Raw genomic sequence first — 26,654 nt, forward strand, 5'->3', positions numbered from 1 at the left:
GCCGATTCTTGGTGTTTTCCCTTAACTGCAACTCACATTTCAATGGTTTTCGCTTCTGTTTAAATTCGCTTGACCACCAAGTGCTTGCTCCAGTGTGCTGATCTCTTTCCCATATGGGACGCTCCGCGGCGGGACCTTCGGGGCTTGGAGTAGCCCCCCTTCTCCGGCTAGGCGTGCCGGGAGGGAGCTCTCTAGCCCCCCATGGCTGGGAGCCCAACACAAGGGCTCCTGGGGTGGTGTGGACCTTCACGCCCCCTCCCAGCCGCAGGCTCTGGCAGGCATCTCCCAGACCCCCGGGAGAACGCATCTGCCATGGCGATCGCCAAACCGGAAATCAATGGCCTATGTTTTTCACAGGAACTGTTGGCCCTTTAACCCCTAATTCACACAAACACAAAAATGGTTAAAACAGGTAAAGTTATTATCCTAAGTAAATTGCTATCTTATATTCTCTGAGAAGGCACAAAAAGTAGGACAAGATTACTTTCCCCCACACCAGTGGCAGTGGCTCCAGAGGCAGTGATGATGAGAGAGATAAAAGGTACTCACTATTTTATCTGACAAATCCTTGTGATTTCCATTTCCATTTGTCACTGGTATGACATGGAGTTTCAACCAAAGCAGTTTTTCTACAACAGCACTATTAGTGTGGTATCCTATGAACAAAGCCTGGGTTATGATTAAGGAAGGCTCAACCAGATTTCATTCTGTCACTTAGAGTGATTGACTGTGACATCATTCAATGGCTCCTGGTCTATTTAAATTTAGCTACAATGCTATTAAAACTATTGGGAAAGCACTGCGTATCAGAAGGAGGCATTGCAGGAATACTCACCATGTTATCTATGGCCCTGGTCCCATTGGCATGTTGACATTCTTCTGCATGTCCATTGCAAAAGCAGCTGCCCCGGACAATTAGATCATAGATGGCATAGTGGGCAAATCTGTGTGGTTTCTCCAGCAGACCTGAGCCTTGGCAAGGACACTCTTGTCTCTTTAATAAGAGGAGTCGCAAGTTGGTAAGTTTCAGTAGGTCTTGTGCTTCAGGACTATATGGGTCTTCAATCTTGTTAGCAGGAGTTAAGGCACGAAAGATAACCTGGTAGCCAAGAGAAAGGATGGAAATATATTCATATGACATTATACAGTCATTCATATGTAAGGCCAATAGTGACGCTATAAACTTACATTGGATTTATAGCTACCATGGGTTTTCCCAGAGAATCCTGGGAATTGTACTCAGAAGAAGATACTGTGAATTCCCCAAACATATAGAAAATACAATTTCTAGGATTTGCTTGGAGGAGGGAATGACTGCTACACTAGTTTAAATATCTAATGTAGATATTATGAGCCACAACAAAATTGATGGTGCGACCTCACTTGGAATACTGTGTGTAATTCTGGTGACCACACCTCAGAAAGGATATTAGAGCATTAGAAAAAGTGCAGAAAAAGGCAACTAGAATGATAAAAGGATTGGAACACTTTCCCTATGAAGAAATGTTAAAGTGCTTGGGGCTCTTTAGCTTGGAGAAACGACGACTGAGGGGTGACATGATTGAGGTTTACAAGATTATGCGTGGGATAGAGCAGGTACAGAAAGAAAGAAGCACTTTTCTCCCTTTCTCACAATACAAGAACTCATGGGCACTCAGTGAAATCGCTGAGCAGTCTGGTTAGAATGGATATAAGGAAGTACTTCTTCACCCAAAGAGTGATTAACACATGGAATTCACTGCCAAAGGAGATGGCGGCGGTGGCGGCTACAAGCATGGACAGCTTCAAGAGGGAACTGGATAAACATATGGAACAGAGGTCCATCAGTGGCCATTAGCCACAAAGTATAGATAGGAACTCTTGGTCTGTGGCAAGTGATGCTCTGTCTTCTTGGTGCTTGGAGGGGTCAACAGTGGGAGGGCTTCTAGTGTCCTGGCCCGATGCAATGTTGGCTTTTCTTATGTTCTTACGTTCTTTAAACAATTGATGGGAAGGAACTCTAATCACCAAACACAACAGCTCTTAAGAACACACCTCCCTCCCCAAGTCCTCCTGTTCAGAGGGTGCTGCAAGCTTTGTGTTCCCTCCCTTGCTTAGGGATGGAGCACGTAAAATAACTGCCACATGATGGCTCCTTCAAATTTCCATAATGGCTGCCTCCATCATTCAAACTGTTTGTGTTCACTGGGTTTTCCATTAAAACTATCAGTGCCATCACAAAGCTTATTTTAAGAGATCTGTGATAACATGGAGAAAATGTTTCTGGTTCACAGGGCAATGTGGGCAATTTCAAGCAGCCTTCATGGGTTATCCCGTTGCCCACTGCCACTCAGCTGGTCAGTGGGAGGAAATGCTGATGGTTTGGTGAGAGGCAGTTTGGTGTAGTGGTTAAGTGCACGGACTCTAATCCGGGAGAACCAGGTTTGATTCCCGACTCCTCCACTTGCACCTGCTGGATGACCTTGGGCAAGCCATAGTTCTGTCAGAGCTGTTCTCTCAAGGACAGCTCTGGAAAGAGCTCTCTCAGCCCCACCTACCTCACAGGATGTCTGTTGTGGGGAGGGGAAGGGAAAGGAGTTTGTAAGCCGCTCTGAAACTCCGCGTGAAGGGCGGGGTATAAATCCAATCTCTTCTTCTTCTTATGGTGAAATGGGCGGCACAACTGATGCCCCAGTGTAATGATGTTGCTTCCAGTGTGGCCTGGGAGTGATGTCGCCATGCCAGGTGACATTCTAGCATTCACCCCAAACTCTGTGATTAGCCCATAGAATTTTGGGTGTGTGCTAGATCATCACCTATGGCATAATGATGTCACTTCCCACAGGATTCACTGCCACAGGAAGTGGTGGCAGCTACAAGCATGGACAGCTTCAAGAGGGAATTGGATAAACATATGGAGCAAAGGTCTATTAGCCACAAGGTATAGATAGGAACTCTCAGTCTGCAACAAGTGATGCTCTGTATTCTTAGTGCTTGGGGGGGGGGGGGCAACAGCGGGAGGGCTTCTAGTGTCCTGGCCCCACTGCTGGACCTCCTGATGGCACCTGGTGTTTTAGGCCACTGTGTGACAGAGTGTTGGACTGGATGGGCCATTTGTCTGATCCAACATTGGCTTCTCTTATGTTCACTTCTAGGTCATGCTGGAAACAATGACATCACACCAGGGATGCCAGTGATGTTCCTCCCCCCCAAAAACCCAGAAGTCCCACATCCCCTATCTCCTGCTGGATGCTAGGTCAAGCTTGGCAACCCTACTTGTAGGCCACGTACAGACAATACAAACATTTTACTCAAACTTGCTTTTAAAGTGTAGCTGATATGGTTGTCGCTGTGTTGTTTTGAGGATACTTAAGAGTGGAGGCCTTCATGTGTTACGTGTAGCTTGCTACACACTTTGAAGAAGGCTGTTTGGCCCCTGACAATTGTCAATGAAGTAGGATGGGAGGGTCTGGGGTGTGCAAGAAATTTAAAATAAAAACAGGCCCTCAGATTGTTAAAGTTGAGGACTGCCATTCTCCTAGAACATATAGCAGAATGTTCCTTGGGGTAGCGGGTTCTGTGGCAGATATGCCAACATTCCTTGGCAGACAAGTCAGTAGGGAAAAGGTTCCATTAAGGCAGAAAACTGAAAAAACTGCACTGGAAAAGGTGCTTACATTGGTTTCCAAGCTCTTTGCAGAATCAGAGCAGTATTTTTGCTTCATCCTGAGTTTTGCTACCATAGTATTTGCCCTGTGGGTTCTCTCTCCCTATCAGCAACACCCCCCATCTATAACTCTATCAGTAAAACAAAAAATTTATTTCCATAAACATTGCTTAGAATCTAGCAGGCTCTTTTAAAAGGAAGGTGATGGTGGCAACTGCCCTGGGCCTCGTGCACTGAAGGGACAAAGTACTATGTTTCCATGTCTGCAATTGTGTTCATTTTGTCCTTTCAATTGTATTCATTTTGTACTTTGTCCTTTCAAGGCAGTACTCACTGTATGTTCATCCAGGGGAAGAACACATCATATTGCCTTTCCATTCTGCTCACAGAAAGCCACTAGTCACTGATCCCACTTAACAGCTTTTTATTTTGGCTTTGTTACAGCTTGGCAGGCCCCATGGTTACCACACCCAAGACTGCCTTCCTTGTGCCCTTTCTTCCAAGGCTGTCAGCCCGACAACTTGTCAGGCTTTTCCCTGGCAGAACCCCATCACTCCTTGGGTATCTCCGCCTGCTGGCCACAGTCCACAAGGGCTTTTCTCTTCTACCTCTCCTTGCCAACCTGAGCCAACCTTTCCTCATCACCAGGGCTCCTTTATGGCCAGCTGACCTTGGGCTGGCCGCCCTGCTCCTCTCACGGTGTCTTCTCCTGTCTCCTTCCTAAGGGTCAGCCAGAGCCTATCACTCCTGGCATGTTCCATCACGGAGGCCCCCATTAGGTGGCTCCTCTCCTTCCTTCCTCAGGCCTGCACAAGGGACCACCATATTGCTGGACCCTTGGGTAGGGTTGCCAAGTCTGAATTTCGCTGCAGCGGGGGACTCCTGGCTGGTGGCTAGAGTGCGCATGCGCATGCCGCATCCACGTCACTTGGAAGTGACGCGACCATGCCAGGCATGCTGGGGGCGGGGCCACGACCATCTGAGGGAAAACCCCCCAGCGTGCCCGGCGTGGTCGCGTCACTTCCGGGTGACGTGCACGTTGCGGTGGGGATCCCCCCGGGGCCCGATCCTCCAGCGGTGGGGAACGGGCCTCTGGGGCGGGGGGTTCTCTGCCTCCTGGGGGGACTTGGCAAGCCTACCCTTGGGTGCTCAGAACCACATATCCACCAGCCACTGCCAGGTGATCATCCGGTGTGGCTCTTGCCCTGACTCAGGCTCCACCCCTTCATGCCAGCTGCTCTTTGAGCTGGTAGAAACAGGGCCTATGTTGCAGCAATCAATATTACACCCAATAGAGGCACAGTGGCTCAGCCACCATTGCGTCTGGCTGTGGACTAGGGTTGCCAACTTTCAGGTGGTGGCTGGGGATGTCTCACTATTACAACTGATCTCCAGGCAACAGAGATTAGTTCACCTGGAGAAAATGGCCACAATGGATAGTGGACTCTATGGCACTGAGGCCCCTCCCATCCTCCAACCCCATCCTCCTCAGGCTCCACCCCCCAAATGTCCATGTATTTCCCAACCCAGAGCTAGCAACACTACTCTGGTCTCTAGAGGATGGTATCTGCTGTCCTCCCTGGGTCCAGATGAGTTGGGCTAGGCAATGTTAGGCTGAACCACCAGGGATGGGCTTCACAAACACTAATCAGGGAAAATGTAACCCTAGGACAAAGAATCACTGCAGTATTTCAGGTTTGTGCTTCACTCCATATTGGCCTCAGTGGAGGGATCTGTTCTTACTGTCACATTAGCTCTTTTCTCCTTCTCTCCCTTTACACTAGGGTTGCCATTTTCAAATGACAAGCCAGTGGGGGACTTACCAGGATGCTCTGGGAGAGGGGAGAGAAGGAGCATGCCATGCCTACATCACCTCTGGGTGCTATAGGCATGTTGGGGATGTTGGAGGTGATGTGCCTACATCACCCGGAAATGATGTAGGCATGTTGGGGACATCAAGGTCGACGCTCTGGTTTTTAGGCAAAACTCTATGGTTTGAAGCTAATTCTACCATAGAGTTTTACCTCAAAACCAGAGCATTGCCCCCCCCCCAATGGCACCAAAGTGCCTATGTCACTTCCAGGTGATGTAGGCACATTACGTTTGGGGTGATAACTCTCCCCCGCCAGCCAGCTGGTTAGTGCCAGGTGAAGTGTTGGAAACCAGAGGATCCCACACACACCAAGGGGACCTGCAACGCTACTTTACACTGGGGGGGGGGGTTGATATCTATTATTTCAGCCACTGGCTGTAATGAATACTTACTGGCTCACCTCAAGTTCCCATTAGGAAGTATTACCAACATTTTCTTTTCAGACTTCCATTAAATTGAGGTCCTAAACCCATGAAGAGCAGGAGGATCTTATTTGCTGTGCTGTGCTTAGCAACTGTATTATTGTATTATTCCTTACTTTCATTTTTCAATTTTTGAGACATAAAATCTTAACATGGTGCTAGATGTTGTGGAAAATGTTATATGCACATCTCCCCCCCCCCCCCCAAAAAAGAAACTGACATGGGTTAAAATCGAAAGGAGGGGGATTTCAGGAAAAATTCAGCTTGTGGGCCTCCTGCCGTTTTTGTGAGCTTATCCAGTTAACTAATAAAAATAAATGTTTTCTCCGTGTCTTACAAGGACTGGGAATGAGCTGGCGGAGGTTTGGGAACCCGATCATTAACTTTATTCTGTGCTAGCAGCACATGCAAGATAAAGCCTGTAAAAAATAATGAAAATCAGCTGCCAGGCTCAGGAGCCGTGAAAGGATCTGCACTTGACAAAGGAGTGCAGATGAGAACCAGCAGTGACTTTTGTGCCATTCTGCTACTGCCGCTTGTTACTTTTCCAGCTTCTCCCCATCTCTCCCTAGGGGACAAAGGTTCGCAAATGGCTCCGGGTTCAAGTCAGAGATATCCCTTCTTCCTGGGAGCAGCAGGCACATTGCCCTGCATGTGTAACCAGTGCAGGTGCTTTACACATTCCCTGATCAATGAAAGCATGAGAAAACAACACGGGGGCCTTTCCGGCCAGCTGTCCGCATTCCCCTGAGGAAAGGAACCATGTGCAAATAGCTCATTCTGTGTAGCACAGGTGCCCAGCATTCTTTCTATCGACAGAATTAAAGGCCAGTGACCAAGTTTACTCAATCCACGTGCCTGCCTGAGCTTGGTTAATGGCAACAAAGGCTAAAGGACCAGCTTACACAGCTCAGATAGCACCATTCCATTGTTGGTAGAGAAACACTGAAATTAAATCTCAAGTCAAAAACCAATGAAATAAAATATATGAGACCAAGATTTCTCCTTCTGAAGTACAAAACCCCAGAGCTCCAAATGTTCTTCCTCAGGCTGATATTTTAATTTTATCACAGAGGACTTTTGCACAGATTTCACATTTCTTCTTTAATGTTCTGATTGCCCCAAACCTGCAAGATATCTGTATGCAAACAAAATGGTGTAGATGAGGACTGTTAAGATGTTTGTGTGCAAACAAAAGGGGGTAGATGAGTACTAGTGATAGGCACAAATCAGGAAAAATGCGGTTTGGTCTGGTTCATGGTCAAACCACAAACCAAACTGAACCAGAAAGTTAGTTCACAAACTGAACCAGTTGGTGGTTTGTGGCCCCACAAACCCAGTTTAAAGGGACCGCAGAAGACAGCCCAAAACAGCTGAGCGTTGGGGAGCGCCTCCCTACTGTACAGCTGGTTTTTGGGCTGTTTTCTGCAGTCCTTTTAAACTTAAAAGGGGCTGTACAAGACAGCCTGAAACAGCTGAGCAGTAGAGAGCACCTCCCCACCGCTTAGCTTTTTTGCAGCTTTCACGGGGAACAGAAAGCATGGGTTAAAGGGACTGGGAGTCCCTTTAAACCCCTGCTTTCTGCTGCATCCATGAACCATCGCAAACCGCCATGAACAACTTTAAAAGTTAGCGGAAGTTTGTGACACTAGACTCATCACAAACTTCTGTCTGTGAACCACAAATGGCAAAATTTGTGGCCAATTTTGCTTTGTGGTTCTGTTTGTGCTCATCCCTAATGAGAACTCCCCTTGGTGAAGCACACTGGGAGGAAGCTGAACCCCAGTGATGCTGCCAGGGCCTCAGGGGCTTGCTTCAATTCCTAAGGCAGACCTCAGACCCTGCCTGCTAGGACTGCCAACTTCCAGGTGGTGGCTAGAGCTCTCCTGGGATTACAACTGATCTCCTGGCAATGGAAATGGCCTTTTTGGAAGGTGGACTCAATGGCATTGTCCCCTCCCCAAACCCCACCATCTTCAGGATCTACCCCCAAAATCTCCAGGAATTTCCCAAGTTGGAGCTGGCAATCCTATGGCACGCTGAGCAGAATGACCTAGTGTGTTGCTGTTCAGGTCACCACAAGTGTTCCCAACCTCCACTCTAGATACTACTGAGCACCCTCTTAGGGCTGAAATGAGAAGTGACAGAGCAGAGGTCACGGATCTTTTAACACTGAACTGGGGCCTTATTTAGATCAGAGCCCTGTGGGGAAGAGAGATGGAGGTTAACCAACACTACACAGTTTTGCTAACTGACCCCACACACACCGTTTTTAGCTTTTCAAAGTAAAAAAAAAGAACAGTACTCATCTTTTGCCTATCTTCCTTCTTTAAAAGGCCTTAAGAGAGCAAGGGGATCAGTTACAATTAGGAACAACATGTTGAAGTAGAAGGATTAAACGACCTTTCCCTCCCTTCATGACCACAGTCTGAACATAATTTCGCTTTAAAAGATGCTAGGGGATAATTTTATAGGTACCATAAGCTGACTTAAAAAAAGTGAGTTCTAGATCAAATCAAACCTAAATTCTCCCTAGAAACTAAAATGACTAAACTGAAGCTATTGTATTTTGGTCACATCATGAGAAGACGAGAATAACTGGAAAATACAATAATGCTAGGAAAGGTTGAAGGCAACAGGAAAAGAGGAAGACCCAACATGAGATGGATTGACTCAATCAAGGAAGCCACGGCCTTCAGTTTGCAAGACCTGAGCGAGGCTGTCAATGATAGGATGTTTTGGAGGTCATTAATTCATAGGGTCGTCAGAAGCAACTTGACAGCACATACACAGGAAGATCCAGTCATGGATCTCCCAGAGCCAGGGTCTTCAACCTATGGCTCTTGAGCCCAATGGGGCTCAGCACAGATATGGCACTTAAAAAAAAAGTTATCTCTAAATTAAAGTATATTGGAAGGGATGCTGGGATGCTAGAATAACCAATATATAAACGGAATGGCAGACAAAGATTGTTGTGAGACTAAAGAGTTTCTTAGAGAGGCTTTACCTAAAGGGATATGATAGAAGGGAACAGGTACCAAGGGATCCAAGTACAAACATTTGAATATCTATGCCAGTGCTCTAAAACAATCACACAGGGTATTCCTGTGTAGGTTACTTATTGTGAGATCTCATGTGCATCACTTCCTGATAAACAAACTTTATGGGTTATTAAACTACATGCCAATCAGCGGTAATGCTAAGTCATATATTTTCATTATGGAAATAGCCTTTCTTATTGTGGCTCTTTTGTTGATCTGTTCCTCTTAATTTTGATGTTGTTTGGCTCTTTAATAGTAAAAGGAAAAGATATCAACCCTGTTCCCTGGAAGGCCAGATACTGAAGCTGAAGCTCAAATACTTTGGCCACCAAATGAGAAGGGAGCACTCACTGGAGAAGACCCTGATGCTGGGAAAGATGGAAGGTCGAAGAAGACGGGGACGGCAAAGGATGAGATGGTTAGACAGTGTCATAGATGCAACGAACATGAAGTTGAGCAAACTCCAGAGGACGGCGGAAGACAGGAGGGCCTGGCATGATGTGGTCCATGGGGTCACAAAGAGTCGCACTCGACTGTGCGACTGAACAACAAAAAGCAGACCGTTTTCCCTTCGTCTTGTCTGTTTCGAGCCTAAGACATGTCTAGATGGATGTAGTGATTTGCATCTCATACCTATCCAGATGCTTGAGGCAGATAAGAATGGTTACAAGAAAAAGATGTATGGAATAGGCTTGCTAAGAACTGATGCAAACGTGGCAAGGGCTGAAAATCTGACCACCAGCTAGTTTAGCTTTCAATATTTTAGAACATGTGGATTAATTTAAACATTATTTGGAACTACATTTCTTGAGGTCTGTTTGGATATTTAAATGCAAAAGCAATATAAAAAATTAGTAACATGTAAATTGGTTAACATGTTAGGGGTGGACAGTTTCTAATCAAACTAGACAGCAGAGTATTCTACTACTGACGGAACAGCTATAGAGCGATCAATTCTGGCTTGACTGCTGCCTGCTAGCATGAATTTTCTGACAGCTTGGGCAACTGCCAGTCCTCCCAGTAGGGTTATTGTTTTGTAAATATTTGGCAATTTGCTTAACATCTCAAAGGTCCCCATGAGCCACCAGCAATCTGCCCATCAGCCACCAAGCTAATGGCATGGGCCTGTCCCAAATGGTTCGTGTCATCCTTTTATGGACCTCTAGCCTTCCACACCAAGATGGGCTTGTATGATTTATTCATGACTCATTTCTGCATAAGAGATTTAAGCCCAGTGACAGGGCTGGATGGAGCAGTTATGTCAGCTCTCTTTAAGTGCAAAAAATTTATACTGCTACTGACTGAGAAGCTGCAATGACCAATTGCAAAAATCTGTTCTAAACTGAAGACATGAACATTACTTGCTAAACATTGCTTGCTAAAAACAAATACTGTATTTTCTGGTGTATAAGACTACTTTTTAACCCATGGAAATCTTCTCAGAAATGGGGGGGGTCGTCTTATACGCCGGTAAAAACAGTCTCTGGGCAAGTAAATCCCAAACTCTATATTTTAACTGGAAAAGTTGGGGGCCGTCTTATACGCCCAGTCGTCTTATACGCAGGAAAATACGGAACATTATATCTTGTTGGGATTTCATCTTACCATCCAGGACTGGTTCAAAGTATGCCGCTATTCCAACTAAACCCCCCCATAACCACCTCCCATGGAGAGCCTCAACTGTGCTACCAGCACTACTGGGGTTTGGCTTGGACTGGGCTGCTGCCAGTTGGGGATATAGGAATAATGAGAGGCATAAGCCACACATTTTCCCATGAACCATTAGCCACTAGGACAAGCTGCTCCCCAGTGCTGATGTTGGCATCTCAGGGCTCTCTTGGACCTGGCCAGCAGCAGCATGAGTCCAAGAGGTGCTTCCTCCCACCAGAAGCTGAGCCCCAGAGGCCCATTTTGAACCTAGCTGACAGTGGCAAAGGTCCAGGAGGCATTGTCCACATGCCAATGGCAGCTAGGCTATGTTGTGCCTGACTCCTGAGTGGTATTGGCACTTTCCTCACGTTGTTGTTTCCCCAACAGCTGCTTGTTTCTCTTGGGCACAGAAGTGACTCTTTTTCCTTCCACAAAAGCCCCTGAGTTCTACCTCACCTGTCTTGATTAGAAATGCTTTCAAGCCAGCCCTATGTGGTTTTCATTTCATGCTTCTGCTTGTCAAGCTGAGGATAGCCATGGAGAGGGTCCCCTTCCCTCCAGGGGCAACATCATGGATGGCACTTGAGGATGGAGGCAAGAAGGTATGGGACCCCACAGAAAAGCTGCATTGGATCGAAGCCTGTATTTTCACTTCAAAGCCGGCAAGGCAGGAGGGGTGGTCAGAAGAACTGATAGAAGATAGGAAATGCAATATTTCAGGGATGCAACCTGGCAACCATAGTCTAAGTTCTATTCTGCTAGGACTTGTACTATCAAACATCCATGTGATTGGCTGCCTACAAGCCAGGGCCAACAGGCTAGAAGCACCCTCTGAATCTATGTGGAAGCTCTCAGGTTCATATAACTCAAAATGCTGCTGAGTCCAAGGCTTTGTTAGGATTTCCATTCTTATCCTCTAAGTCCTACTGATTGCAACCATTCAGCTATGATTTATAATAAAATTTAGTGTTATGGTCCCTGCCTGCCCCTGACTTCTAATAACAATGGGTTTAGGAGTGTTTTAGAGGAAAGGGAAAACTAAAGCTAACAACCATCAAGAAGGGGGTGTTTTTCTCTTCAGCTTCAACACATTGATATTTTATCTCCAGCCAAGAGAGTTGTCTTCATTCCAGAGAAAATGTCTCAGAGTTTTGATTTCCTGCCATTTACGGGTTCCTGTTTTGATTCTCCACCACAACGCAGATAATTCTGTTGTTATAACCTGTCTGGAGTAGATGTGAAAAGATGCAGTCACAACAACTCCTGCTATCGGGAATTCAAACCCACACAGTCAAGGAGGATAAGTGAGTCATGAATTCAGAGCACTTCATACGCCTGACCTCCCTTGGCAGGATATCTTTGTGCCAAAGAAAGGGATGTTGCAGTCTGTCCTTAAGATGTGACAAGCACATCAAATAAATTGTGTGGGAGAGGGACGGGGGAAATGTCCTGCAGAAGTAGAGGGAAGCTGCTAGACAAGCCGTTTGTATTTTGTAATGTATTCAGATGCTGCCATGAATGCATTAAGATGAATGTGAATCATCTCATAAGGAAGCAATGTAAAGCTTCGTCTTCGGCAGGGTTTCAAGCCGAAGACAAATGCAACCAATCACATTCGAACAGACTGAAAGCGGGAACAATTGTGATTGGCCTTTATGCGCTCAACCTGATAGGTTGATATCTGTATAGTAGGGGTGGCTACATTAGCCCGGAATGTTTAAATACCGAGCAGCTGCAATGGAAAAGCTGTTTGGGCTATCGAATGTTGTACCGTGTTGGAGAAGTGATCATTGAGCTGAATAAACCTGAGTTTTTGCTGAAATCACTCTCTGACTATTTGTTAAGCACCAGACTTAACATATTTGGTCTTATTCATTTAATAAATGTATATGTTGCCTCTCCAGCAACCTGCCTCACTTTAGCGTGTTCTAAACAGCTAACAAAAGTGAAACTGCAGTAACTGAACTAAGTCAAAACAAAATGATAAGAACAAAGGAGGAATAGGAGTGGATTGGCTATTAGGGCCACAGGGGAAAATCCCTCCTGTGCCCCTGCTGCTGGGCGGAGTCAGGTGGCTCAGTGCCCAGCCTCACTGCCCCCTGCCCCAGAAGCCAGTGTTGCCTGGCCTTGCTAGGAGTGGAGCATACTGACAAGAATGTCTCCATGGGGCAAAGGCAGGCAACTTGGTGCTTGGCTTTGCTGTTCCCTGCCTGAGCCTGCTGCTGCCTGGCCAGCAGGGAAGGTGAGCGGGCTGGTGAGGATGCAGCCCTAAAACAAAGACAGGCAGCGCAGTATCCAGCCTTGTCCTTGCCTGACTGGTGGGCTGAAGTCCTTCCATTTTCTCTTGGGCAGCTGGCCCACCCCAGGTAGGAATCTTATGATCATGTCCAGGGGTCGTTTCGTAGAAAAAGAGCTAGGGGGACTCATTAGCATAACTCATTAGCATATGCCACACCCCCTGACATCACCGGGGTTAAAGGGACTGGGAGTCCCTTTAAATGACCTCTGATCATGTCATAATTATTGGAAAGTAAAAGAACTAAGATCTAACCCTGATGTTTCCTGACACTGACAATGTAGAAATGGCATACAGAGGTCTGTGCTTAGCTCCTTCCCCATACGCCATTGCTCATTGACAATGTCCAAAAGCCACAGTGGGAATGACAAATGGGAAATTTGTATCAGATTATCATAATCAGAGGTCATTTCGGGGGGGATCGTGGGGGATCGCAGTTCCCCCGGGTGAGGTACGGGGGGCGGGGCAGATGACGAAGCCCCGCCCCCTACTTCCGGCAGCCCCGCTTCCGGCCCTCATTCAGCCAGGAGGAGGCAGGAGAAGAGGGAGGGTAAGTTGCTTCCTCCCTGCCTCTCCCCACCCCTGCCTGCCTGGGGCCAGGGAGGGCCTTCGCAGGGCTTCCTTGCACTCCCGCCGGCCTTGCAGGTCCACCGCCGGGCCCCTAATGGGGCTCAGCAGTGGAGCTGCAAGGCTGGCGGCAGATTTAAAAGGTATGTTGTCCAGGAGATGCAAGCAAACTTTCTCTTTTACTTATTGAGCTTCTAGGTCTAAGAACTCACTAGGGAAATTGTGATGAGCTGGTTATAATTTTTTCCCATTTACATACCACCCTTTTCTTACTGCAGTTGTCCTCAAGGTGCCTATCAACAAATTAACAACAATTAAGTACATAATTTTAGTGATTTAAAATAACAAAACTAGACTTCCAGCCATAAGCGACTCCATTTTATGTGATCTTTAATTTATTTGCCCTCAGGCGGTACTTTACTGATTCAAGGCAGGTACCTCACTGATTACGTTTGGATTTAATGTGTGGAGATGGTTTGCAACGTACTAACATTTCACTTCAGATCTCTGGCTGAACTCTCCCAGCAGTTTCTTGCAGATGTTGAATAACATGCGAGATAAAATAACTCATTTATTTATGTAAGCATTTATACCCTAATTTTCTCCTCGACTGAAACCCAAAGTAGCATTCAGCATAATTCCCCCTCCACTATTTTATTCTCACAACAAACTTGTAGGTAACTTAGACTGAGAGACAGTGACTGGCCCAAGGTCACCCAGCAAGCTTCCATTGTCGAGTAGGGGGAGGAGTCAAACCTGGGTCTCCTAGATTCTAGTCCAACATTCTAACTCAGAGGTGTCAAACTCATTTGTTATGAGGGCTGGATCTGACATAAATGTCACTTTGTTGGGCTGGGCCATGTGTGCCATAAAATGTAACACGAGGTACCGGAGAAATAAACTTTATAAAGGTGATTTCAGATGTGCAGATTAATTGATCTAATCAACTCTGCTATTGTCATTCACCTGCTATTGCCATTCGACATCTGAAAATAGCGCATTCACTGACTGCCATTCTCAGCTAGATTTGAACCAGTTACCTAGCATGAATTCTGATAAAAAAGGAACACTTATCAGCCCCTTATACTAACAGAGGCCATTAAAAAGCCACCGAGAAAGGTGCAAGTGCTTCTGAGTCCAATGAATGATGCACGGATGTTTGATGCTATAGCAGCATTGAAAATAGATGTCACTGGACCTGGTTGGAGGAGTTACTTTTCAGATAGGCAGAGTTTTCTGAAGGAAAAGTGATATTTCAAAAGGAAATAAACACATTCTGTGAGCTTTTCATTAAAAAGAGCACATCCACCACATTCACTCTTTATTGTTTTTCTCCATTATCATTTAGATTTGACCAAAAAATAAAAATAAAAAAGCAGGAGCTTTGCCAGGCATTTATATAATGATGCAAGGATGAGAAATCTATTCAGTAACTGATGTCAGGAAGTGCAGAAATAATGCTAAAAAAACAGTGCCTATTCCTGGCTAGTTTACAAGTTGCCAAAAAAAAAAAGTCAGGCACGCTGATGCGGCTTATTTAAATGCTGCTTGGAACAGAACTGTTGTACATCGTAGCAATGGAAGAAGAGCCTCTTGATCTATTTCCCATTCCTCCCCGCTCCACCATAAAGCCATGTTCTCTTTGCACACAGGCACAGCCCCTTTAAATGTTTCCTCTGGGGAAACCAAACCTGGTGGTGCTGCCTGCATGTTTATTCTGCTGGGGTTAACTGCTTCCCCCATGCTTGCCTCTGCGTTTTCTCTCCTCTGCAGCTCAAGTTCAACGAAATGCTGAACAGACAGCCCTAGTCATAACATTTGGGCACTTGCCTTTAGGAGCAACTAATCCCTTTGCCGATCTTTTCCAGCTGGAAGTAGGAATAGCTAAAGGATCGTGATAATTCTCTTTTTTGCCATGGTGGCCACAGCAGATCTGCTGACTGCAGGGCCCTGTCATTCAACAGGAGGCCAGGGGGTTGCCACCTTTCCTTCCCCTGGCTTAATCAGTTGAGATATGACAAGTCATGAGTATTATGAACAGGACGGGGGGGGGGGGAGTGTAACTGTATTAATGGGAATTACTATATCCATGAAGCGTCCAGGGCATATGTACATGAATACATGAAGCTGCCTTATAGTGAGTCAGACTGCTGGTCTCACAAGTACTGTCTCTGCTCTGACTGGTGGCAGTTCTACAGGATCTTGCATAGTAGCCTTTCACACCTGATCCTTTGTAAGTGGAGATGCTGCGGACTGAGCCTGGGAGCTTCTAAGTGCAAAGCAGCTGCTCTACCACTGAGCCCTATTCTCTAAGGAGACGCATGGCTGAAGCTGCTCCACTAGCCAATGCCTTTTTCGGCCATGAGTTGAAAAACAAAGTGCACCCCTGCACTCTACCCATTATCTGCTAATTCTCCCCCCCTGGACAAAGTCTGTCCCCTGATGCTGCTTCCAGCAGGGTTACCAGGTCTGGGTTGGGAAATACCTGGGGATTTGGGGGTGGTGGAGCCTGGAGAGGACAGAATTGGCGGCGGGGGGGGGACAATGGTACAATGCCATACAGTCCACCCTCCAAAGCAGCCATTTTCTCCAGAGGAACTGATCACCAGGGAGATCTCCAGGCAACCCCAGTGAGGTGTCCTGCTCAGGCTCTGACCTCTGAGGATATTCAGGGACCACCACAAGGAGATGAAAATGGCTCTGATCTGCATTATCTGAGCCTCCCCCATCTTTTGTCAAGCCTCTGCCTCTTTCCTTCCACCTCTCATATTAGGTTTCTCTTTTGAGTCCAGATTTTTTTTTCTAGAGCAGAGTTACTCAGTTACATGTGAGGCAGGCTCCCCGACACGTTATTTATTTATTTAATTTATAAGTTCAATTTATAGCCCTCCCTCCCCGCTACGCGGGCTCAGGGCGGCTCACAATCAGGCACAAGCCCGCACATAAAACACAATTAAAACCATTTAAAATCATTTCTACAATATTACAACATTATTAAGTGCTCTGGATGTTCTGAATTGATTTTCCATAAAGATGACATATTAATGCTGCTATACCCCCTCAGTGCCGTTTGTTCCGCTTGGCGCTGTCGTTCTTTCTTTCAGGGCCAGATAATGATGGTACAATAGTGGCGGCTCCTACTCAAACGCCTGGTGGAAGAGCTCCGTCTTGCAGGCCCTGCGGAACTGTGTGAGGTCCCGCAGGGCCCGGATCTCCTCTGGGAGCTCGTTCCACCAGGTAGGAGCCACCACCGAGAAGGATCTGGCCCTGGTAGCAGCCAGCCTGGCCTCCTTGGGGCCTGGCATTGCCAGGAGATGTTGCGTCACCGACCGTAGTGCCCGTGGGGGAACATATGGGGAAAGGTGGTCCCTTAGGTATGCTGGACCCCGGCCATAGAGGGCTTTAAAGGTGAGGACCAGCACTTCCCCCAGAACCAATTTTTTTTTCTTAGCAGTAGCTAGTACCTCAGTTCAGGCTGTGAGATTTGTTTGGAGAAATGTGATGGGCGGTTTATTCAGTCCCATCTTCCTACAAACCATACTTCCATTCATTATTTTTGTATTCGCTATCTGTGTTCATTTTGCAAACGTCACACTGGGGGCTGCCCGCACTTAGCCTTGAAGAAAGCTCTCCTGTCTTGCTGCAGTGATGGGAAGAGATGCTTCTTCTGAACTTCTTTTTATTGAACAATTACTAAGAAGTACAGTAATGGCCTTCCAAGCAGGGTCCTGGCAATTCTAATCATGTTCTTATTTCTCACCTGCATCCAGGAACCTTTCTTGGGGAACGATATTTGGACAGGTAGAGTCTGCCCGTCTTGCCAGTTTGGTGTCGTGGTTAAGTGCGTGGACTCTAATCTGGGAGAACCAGGTTTGATTCCTCACTCCTCCACTTGCACCTGACTGGATGGCCTTGGACAAGCCGTAGCTCTGATAAGAGCTGTTCTTGAAAAAGAGCAGTTGCTGTCAGAGCTCTCTCAGCCCCACCTACCTCACAGGGTGTCTGTTGTGGGGAGGGGAAGGGAAAGGAGTTTGTAAGCTGCTCTGGGACTCCTTTGGGTAGTGAAAGGTGGGGTATAAATCCAATCTCTTCTCTTCTTCTTGCTATGCATGTTGCATTGCAAGCTACTCATTGCATGGAGGCCCACACAAACAAAACACCATTAACATTAAACAGGATCCCTGCTTGCAGTGCTGTCTGGAATGGCAGCTACCAAAGGATCCCATCAGTGTGGTTTCATGGCAGATGGAGCCACCAGAGAGACTCGGACTGTATATCATACCAGAGCTCAATTAGATCTGAATTTGGGCTACATTCTGCTTTTAGGGAAAACTTTAGAAAATCTATTTGTGTGTGTGTGTGTGTTTAAAAAAGCACATGGCACCTTCTTCACCTCTTGGTCCAAGATGGGTTAGATAGTAGATCCTCACCAGGTCTGCCCAGAAAGGCACATTTAACACATAACCATAACAACGGGTTATCTTATTCACGCATAAACAATTCATCTTCCCCCAGTGAATTCCAGTAATGGGCTTACTCTAGCACACTTCATTGGTGTAATCTGTCACACAGATGAAATAATGGGCTTTTGATTGTTTAGCCTTGTGCCTATTCCAATAAAAATGTAAATAAACAAGCAAGCACCATAAAAGTATTCTGATCAGTAGTTTCTGTTACTTTGAAGGCAAATGTTGCAGTCTACAACTTTCCATTGATCTAAACTTTCCCCTCTGCTAAGAGGGACTCCTGTTTTCATTTCCGGATGCTCTGCTTTATTAAAAAACGTGCTTCTAATCTCCCAAAATCTTCAGTGCACATGCTGACAATTTGAAAGACCCCCAGCATTTTCATTCCTGTTTCTATCTGATTTGAGACCTCAGGCTCTGTACAGATGTACTTTAACCTTTTCTTGTCATATCTTGCAACTGATTGGAACAATGTAGACAAAAGTAAAATGATGGCCAGACCACATGATGTGACTGAATTGCTTCATAAAGCAAGCCAGAGGAAGGCTTTTATTGGAACAACTTCTCTTGGTAGCAAAGAAAACAAGCTTTTGAAATCCATCATGAATATCTGTGCCTGCATTGTCTTCACCAGTAGAACTCACTCTATAATACAACATATTTGAATCTCTCGTTCTTCATTAAAAAAGAGTAACTTCAAGTATTCCCATGTTCTAAGCTCCTAACCATATCTTCCACTGGTAGAAAGCACTTTCATGAGTGGAAAGGTGAGGGGAGACTTTCACCAAAAGCCTCCTCCTATTGTAGACCCCCACTTTCCCCACCTATTATTCCTAAGGGCATGGGGGACGGGCAGATCAGGCTGTTGTAGGTGGGGGGGAAACAGGAAATTTAGGCTTCTGTGGATGAGATTTATGCCAAGGATCACAGTAGATCATCTCTCCCTTATAATAATTGAGTAACACGCAAACTGACGCAGCGAGGAGAAAATGCGCCCCCACAGTGTTAGGCCGGGTGCGCTGTCCCTCAAAGGCCTTGCGAGGTTCCATTGGCCACGTCCTCTGAGGGCCGCCTCCTACCCGGCGTCAGGCAGCAGGCCGTGAGGAGGCACAGCGCCATCGGCCACGGCGGACGGCCGGGAAGCGGCTGTCCGCCTAGGTGAGACGGAGAGAGCCCGCCCCGACGACAACCGCCAGTCGCGCCAGGCGGCGGACGCCCCGCTAACAGCGGGGAGCCGAGGGGGCTGTGCTCCTGCTTCACCTCCTGTGTCCCGCCTGCGACCGGGACGACGCATGATGGTCTGCGCGCAGGCAGCCGCGGGGAGCAGCCCCGGAGGTGCGGCGCGCGCGGCGAGCCGCCAGGGGAGACGAGGGGCACAGGGCGGTCGCCACGCAGGAGCCAGGGTCAGGAACCACGGGGCGACGGGCGGGAGGACAGGAAGGTTCGCGAACCCACCCACGTCCCATCTACCCCCCCTTCTCTCTCTCTCTCCCTCCCTCGCCAGCCCGCTTCGCCAACCCACCCGGACACACGGAGGCCGCTGTCTCCCTCCCCCCTCTCTTCCTCCCCCACCCACTCACACACCCGCCTTACCTCTCTAGCCGGCCCGTTGCATCTGTTCGCAACGGGCTTTGCTCACTAGTATGCTATATTTCGAAAGGGTGGATTCTATAACATTGTACCCCACTGAGGTCCCTGTCCTCCCCAGGCTCCACTCCCAAATCTCCAACCTGGAACTGACAACAGGGATGGGCACAAACTACATCTTTGCAGTTCGATTTGCAGCTGAACCATGAACTGAATGATGAACTGATACGCCAGTTCCCAAACTGAACCAGTTTGTATTTGTTTCTGAGCCATTTAAAGTTTAAACCCCTGCTTTCTGCTCTCCATGGCTTTTCACAGGGAGCAAAAGCAGGGGATTCCAAACAGCTGAGTGGCGGGGACCACTGCTCAGCTGTTTGGTTTAAATAACTCAAAGCCATTTAAACCCTGCTTTCTGCTCCCCGCAAAAAGCCATGGGGAGCAGAAAGCAGTGGTTAAATGGCTTAGAACAATTTAAATCAAACAATTTTGAGGCTGTCCCCGCGAAGGTTCAGCTGTTTGGAAACCCCTGCTTTCTGCTCCCCACAGCTTTCTATGGGGAGCAAAAGCAGTGGTTTAAATGGCTCTGAGCCATTTAAACCAAACAGCTGTTTTTCATGAAGAGCAGAAAAATTCCTGCAGAAAAAATGTAAGTTGGTAGCAGTTCATGAACCACACACTGTCCAAAATTCATGATGAACTTTAGTTCGACAGCTGGTTCATGCCCATCCCTAGCTGACGACCCTATCCCCCACCCCCCACCAGTGGTCAGAGAGGACCTGGCAACCCTAGTGCCAGGCCATGCTGGAATAGAAATGGGGTACAACCCCAATTTAAATGTAACCAAGCTATTTCCTCCTGCCTGAAATAGTTTCTGTGTGCCACTATAAATCTGTTGCATGTTTACACAGTTCCATGGTCTTATAAAGAGCTGCTTACATAGGGCTACCAATTGTTAAAGGTGACTAGTTGCCCATGGCTGCAGCTGCATTAGCTTCTGTCTCTTTTTAAGCCATCTCTAACTCTGCTCAGCATATTTTTAAGATGGCTACTGAAATATTTATCATATTTCAGTTATCATCAGGGCTATTTTGGGGCAGGAACACACAGGAACGGAGTTCCAGCTGGCTCCTGAGTTGGCCACGCCCAGCAAGAACTAATTAGCATAATAGGCCACACCCAACAGCAGACACTCATTAGGATTGGCTACATTAGGGGTGTGTGGCCTAACATGCAAAGAAGTTCCTGCTACAAAAAAGCCCAGGGTTTTGACAACAAAGTAAACAGAATAAGAAGCAAAAGGTGGGGGTGGCAACATGGGGGTGTGGCCTAATATGCCAATGAGCTGTGATGTCAGGGGTGTGGCCTAATAGGCTAATGAGTTTCTGCTATTGGGTGTGGCCTATTATGCTAATGAGTTCCTGCTGGACTTTTTCTACAAAAAAAGCCCTGGTTATCATCACTTACCTCTCCTCTGGTGCAAGGTCTGCCATCTGAGTACCTGGATGTACACATAGAAGCTTCCTCAACGGTATCATCAGGGAGCCCAAAAGTGGCTGTACAGTTGACAGAAAAATATTTGTAAGGCCTCCATGTTTTCCCAAAGTCGTGGGATCTCTCCAGCACCATGGCTGCTGGACGAGGTGACTTGAATACCACTATGACATGGGTCAGGTAGAACTCAGTTTCAAAATCCAGCCTAATTTCTTCCCTGTGTACCCCTTGTGCAGACTGCCACCAAGAGGCAGGGTTGCGAAAGAAGTCGTCAGTCATATCATGAGGATGGTGAGAATTATCGGGCTGGTTGGCATTACACTTGGTACATGTGGGCTGCTCACATCCATGCAGTGAGTGATAGAGGAGGTTGTGGTCTGGATAAAAGCAGTATAGTTCGGTGCTGTTCTGCCCACAGGTGGTAAGTGTGATCGGTGTCCTGCCTGTTGCTAGATTTCCCACAGGAGGATTGCAGGAGTGCCCATCACAACGGAAAGCTCGGAGCCTGGTTGAATCTGCAATGAGAACATAAGGACATAAAATTATGCAGAATCAGTGCCCTGCATATTTCACTCTCGCAGATCTATGGTGAACAATCTCCGGGTATGGGCTGGTGTTCTCCAGGAATTACACCTGATCTCCAGGCCACAAAGATCAGTTCCCCTGGAGAAAATGCCAGCTTTGGAGGGTGGACTCTATGGAACCACATCCCAGCTAAGCTCCCTCCCCTCCCAACCTTCCAGTTGGCCGGTGGGGGAAATCCCACCCGCAAATGTGATGTAATGATGTCACACATAAGTGATGTCATCACATTGGTGATGCCGTGCCTCAGTGCTCTATTTTTTTCAGCAGAACTTCATGGTAACCATAGGGTTTTGCCCAAAATATCAGAGCACTGCTGTGCAGCGTCGCTGACGTGATGACATCACGTCCGTGTGATGTCATTATGTTGCACACATGTCACACACTCCCCGTCCCCCGCTGCCAGGTCGATCCAACCTGGCAACCCTATGCTGAACACTGGAACTCAGTCTAACAGAAAACCACAGTGTCTGAGTAGGGTTGCCAACTCCATGTTGGGAAATTCCTGGGTATTTTGGAAGTGGAGCCTGAGGAAGGTGGGGTTTGGGAAGGGAAAGAAGCTCAACGGGTTATGATGCCATAGAATCCACCCTCCATATCAGCCATTCTCTCCAGGGGAACTGATCTGTGTTCTCTAGAGATCCATTATAATTCCAGGAGATCTCAGTTCCCACCTAGAGGATGGCAACCCTCTAACACCAGAAAATCCTTGCTAAATTTGCACTGGATTCTGAAACAGCCAAGAGCCAAAATAGACCCCTAATGATGATGCTGAAACCAGGAAAAAGTCTACATGCCTTTGTTACCTAGTAAGCTCATGAAAAAAACTCAATGCTTTCTCATTACTACGCTTTGACTGGTTGGCTGGGATGCTTGTTCAGCCAGGCCACTGCATGGGGGTGTCAGAGGCTGGGTGACCTGATCCAGCCATCTCTGTCTTCTCTTACTTCAGTTTCCAGAATCTGAACAGCTCTTGCATTGGTTTAATTGAACTACCTCTACTTTTGTTTCTAATTTGTTTTTTTGTATATTTCCCATCTTAAGAGTGTTTCTTTCCTTCTCTCGCCTCTACATTCTGCCTAGATGTTGATTGCACCTCAGGATTGCACCTCAGACTACTTGCACGATCGGAGCCAGACCATTTAGGTCCTTCAGCCATAGGGCATGTTGTTCTTGCTTTCGTTCAATCATTGTACAGGCTTCTTTCAATATATATCTTACAAACTCAGGATATTTTAGGCTAAACATTCAGGAAAGCTGTCTAAGTATGAATGCAGTTTCCCAAGTTGCCATGGGAGGTTGTGGAATATCCCTTTTGATGGCTACCAAAACGTTTTGGGTAGGACTTTGTCCAGGATACTTCAGTACAGGATGACATTCTACAGAGAAAATGGCTGCACTAGATACCATGATCTGGGTCTCTTCTGGTGCTCTTAGTGTTATGGTGTTATGTTTTTCCAGAAAGGGTCAAAATTTGGGACACATTAGTAAATTCTGAACTGTCTTGACAAAGCCAGTGGCTTGGATCTAAAAAGCTGCAAGAGGAAGCACTGCTTGTGTCCCAACACTTGCACACATGCAGTGTCATTCGTGGGTCTAGTTAGTTCTTCTCAGACTAACACTTTTGGATATAGGGTTGCCAGGTCCTACCTGGCTGCCGGCTGGGGGCTCCAGGGTCCGTCCCAGGATCTTCTGGCATGCATACCACAATGATATCACCCGGAAGTGATGTCGGGGGTTGACACTCTAGTTTTTGGGCAAAACTCTATGGTTTTAGCTCAATTTTACTACAGAGTTTTGCCCCAAAACTAGAGCATCACCCCAAAAATGGTAGCGACGTGATGACATCACTTCTGGGTGACCTCATTACATCGTGTTTATGTGCATTTGCAAGCAGGGTTTCCTCCTGCTGGCCAGCTGGCTGGTGGCGCAAAGGGGCCCGCAGAAGTGGGGGAAACCCCACCCGGACTTGTGGCCTGGCAGCCCAGATTAGTTTCACTTTTATCAGGCAATGTTCTCCCATGCATGGAAAACACTTTCCACGTGCAGAAGGGCACCTTTGGCTCCAGCCCAAGAGATTCTGGGAAACCTTTTGCATAGGTTACTTTATTGAATGAGCTGAACTAGCCCACCGAATCCTTGGATGCAGGAATGGCATGAGATTAAGGCAGATTCCCTCCTCCCCTCTAAAAATATGAACGCAGTTTATTTTTATCCCTATCGGGGAGGTCAGGGAGCATTTTGTTGGATTTCCTAACAGCATTTGGTGGAGCACACAAAGTAGGGGAGAGCACAGTTGGCTTCCTACACAGTGATGACAAGGAGGGTTATCTGCTGGGCCTGCTAATGCAGCAACATCAATAAACAGTTCCTGTCTGAACTGCTGTGTCATTAGGAAAAGCAAAGTAGAGCAAATGAGCAAAGAGGAGAGGGGGTGGGAAGGGACAGATCAGAATGTGAGGCTGATTAAGAGCTTCATGTTGGAAGAAATCATGAAGATCGCTTGGCCTCCCGATAAGGGAACCCATCCATCACTCAGTTATCCCTTGAAATGGTGGGGTCATAGCAAGGGGCTCCAACGGAGAGAACAGTCCAGCAGTCAGGGACTCACCCTGAATGCCAAAAAGGGGCTCTTTGAATAATTCATAAAAGGCCAAACAATCAAGATTTGAGTGCACTCTCCCTCGCCTGCCCCCAGGGGGCTGCATGTCATTGAGGTTGATTACGGTTGGCTCTCTTGATGGATGGCGGGGCCCAATAATCTATGCCATTTAAGTATTTATGTATTTACTCCAACTGTCCCAGGGGAGCTGCTCAGCCAAGGTGGCTGTTTTGTCAGAGGATAGCTGGCGAATGGCCAGAGCGGCTGATGATGGAGGAGCAGTTCCATTTGGAGCAAGCTGCACAGCTGGAAAAGCCTGCGCTGGACAGCTTCTCAAATGGGTAGCAGCTGATATCAGATGATCCCAAGTGGGCACTGAATGTTAACTGCATACTTATTAAAAACTCTTTATGTTACCCGCTTTAGAGGCACACACAAGACAAGTGAACTGAAAGGGTCCTATTGAGTTTAGTTAGCTGTAGATGAGCTGAAAAGAGGTGGTGTGCACAACACTCTTTGTATTTCCAAAGGTGGGGTCACAGTCAAACCACGAAATGCTCCATACCACTAGCCATCTAGTCCTCACCTGTGTTTCAAAGTAACAGAACAAAATTAGAGTCCACTGGAACCTTTAAGACCAATGAAGTTTTATTCAAGGTATAAGCTTTCGTGTAAACACGCACACTTCTTCAGATACACTGAAATGGAAGTTACCAGTCCATATATATATGCAGAGGGTGAGCAGCAAATTAGCATAAGCATAATTAATATGCATAATAAATAATACGCATAATAAAGGTTGCCAGATGCAGTCAGATACAAGGACCAAACTGAAATAACAAGCTTAGTTTATATGGTCACCATTTGTTTGGGTTTAATTCCAGGGGGGAAGATTAGTAAAGGAAATAATTATATCAAAATTGGAGATTGATGTGCAAATGTACCCTTCTTAATTGTGGAACCCTGAGAGTAATTAACTAAGACCCTGTTGTTGTGCGCCACTCCATTCGTCTCCTTCAAGCATGGAGGTACCTAACAGCATTTTTTTCTTTAAGGTGGAGTGATTGGTTGTGCAGTGTTATGTCTCCTCTGTCCCCAGATCAGAGAAATAATTCCAATCCACCATTCCAAATTACATTACATTCTACTGTTCATTGCTTTACATTGCAATCACAATTTCAATCTACTATTCCAAATAGGAAATCAAATCAAATAAAGAGGATGTATAGCCCTTCTTGATGAGATTACAGATGTAAGGACTGAATAGCATATGTAGTGAGATAAGAAACCAATATCCCTGTTAAGTCCTGGAGGTTTCATTGTTCCGAGTGTTGTGCTATGAACTGATAGTGATCTTACTTTTTTTTTGTTTCATGGTTTGTCCTTATTCCAGAGTGCCTTTCATACTATATGATGACATAAGGGGGGGGGGGAAATGAATCGTTAGGGAAATGGAGAGAATGAGCTTATATGCCTGTGTGGGCAGTTTAACAGTTTTATGTAGTCTGATTCTTTTTTCACTTGGCCCCTCATGGCTCACCAAATGCAGTTTACATTCACAAAGCAAAAGTGCATGATCAGAATAAGCATAACTAATCAGTGTTAAATAATTCCAAGGATGGACTTGTACTTAAAAAGATTAAATGCCTTGCTGGCCATGACTAAGGTCCAGTGAGTCCAAGTTTTTTTTAAAAATTTTTTTGCAATCAGCAAGTGCTGGGGGTCCACCGGAAATTGGCCAGTTATGGATCATTGTCTGTCTTCCACCCACCCCTGCTCTATACCGTAACAGCACCATCTTTTGGATAAGGTTCGAAACTACAGGGCTCACTTCAAACAAATATTATAACTCTTGAGTCTGATAGGCTCTTATGCACAAAGAATATACACAGATTGATTTCCAGCTCTTTGCAATATGCCTTTTTTGCCTTCTTTTTTTGACTCTCACATGAACCGGATGCTGCCATTGCAGCACTCTTGGCTGAACCACCAATATTACACAAGCACAGCAGATACATTTGATGATGTTAAGCTGCAGTCCTATGTACACTTGCCTGGGAGCAAGCCCCATTAACATACTAGGACTTACTTCTGAGTAGACATGCCTAAGATTGTGCTGTTAAGGCTTCTGTTACTATGTATTATAAACAGGACGAAGATACTGCACGTTCCTTTTGCAAGGTATACAAAACAAGGGAATATTTATCTGTTCAGCTCTTCAACAAAGATTAGACTAGTTTCAATCTTTGCTTTGTCCAGCATACCATCTCCTTCAGGACTATGTTACCGGGTGCGACTTTTGACTGCATTCCATGCACAACAGATAAAGATGAAAACATAAATCCTACAAACATTTATGTCAAAACTGAACACAGGGAGTGTTCAGTCAAATTGTGGACAGAGCAGGCCTGACATTATGCCTTCCTCATGT

At 46.4% G+C, this 26,654-nt stretch overlaps 1 protein-coding gene across 1 annotated transcript in view; it reads right to left on the reverse strand.

Annotated features, from left to right (window-relative positions):
* LOC107125911 (netrin-4-like) overlaps positions 1-26,654 on the reverse strand; it is a 77,498-nt gene that overhangs the window by 46,592 nt on the left and 4,252 nt on the right. The window contains exons 2-3 of the mRNA XM_015429371.1: positions 21,013-21,554; positions 836-1,099 (exon numbers count right to left, since the gene is read on the reverse strand). Coding sequence (XP_015284857.1) covers positions 836-1,099; positions 21,013-21,554 — 806 coding nt within the window. The remainder of the gene's footprint in view (positions 1-835; positions 1,100-21,012; positions 21,555-26,654) is intronic.

This window comes from Gekko japonicus, unplaced genomic scaffold (genome assembly GCF_001447785.1).
Source record: "Gekko japonicus isolate JY-2015 unplaced genomic scaffold, Gekko_japonicus_V1.1 scaffold12, whole genome shotgun sequence".
NCBI lineage: Eukaryota > Metazoa > Chordata > Lepidosauria > Squamata > Gekkonidae > Gekko > Gekko japonicus.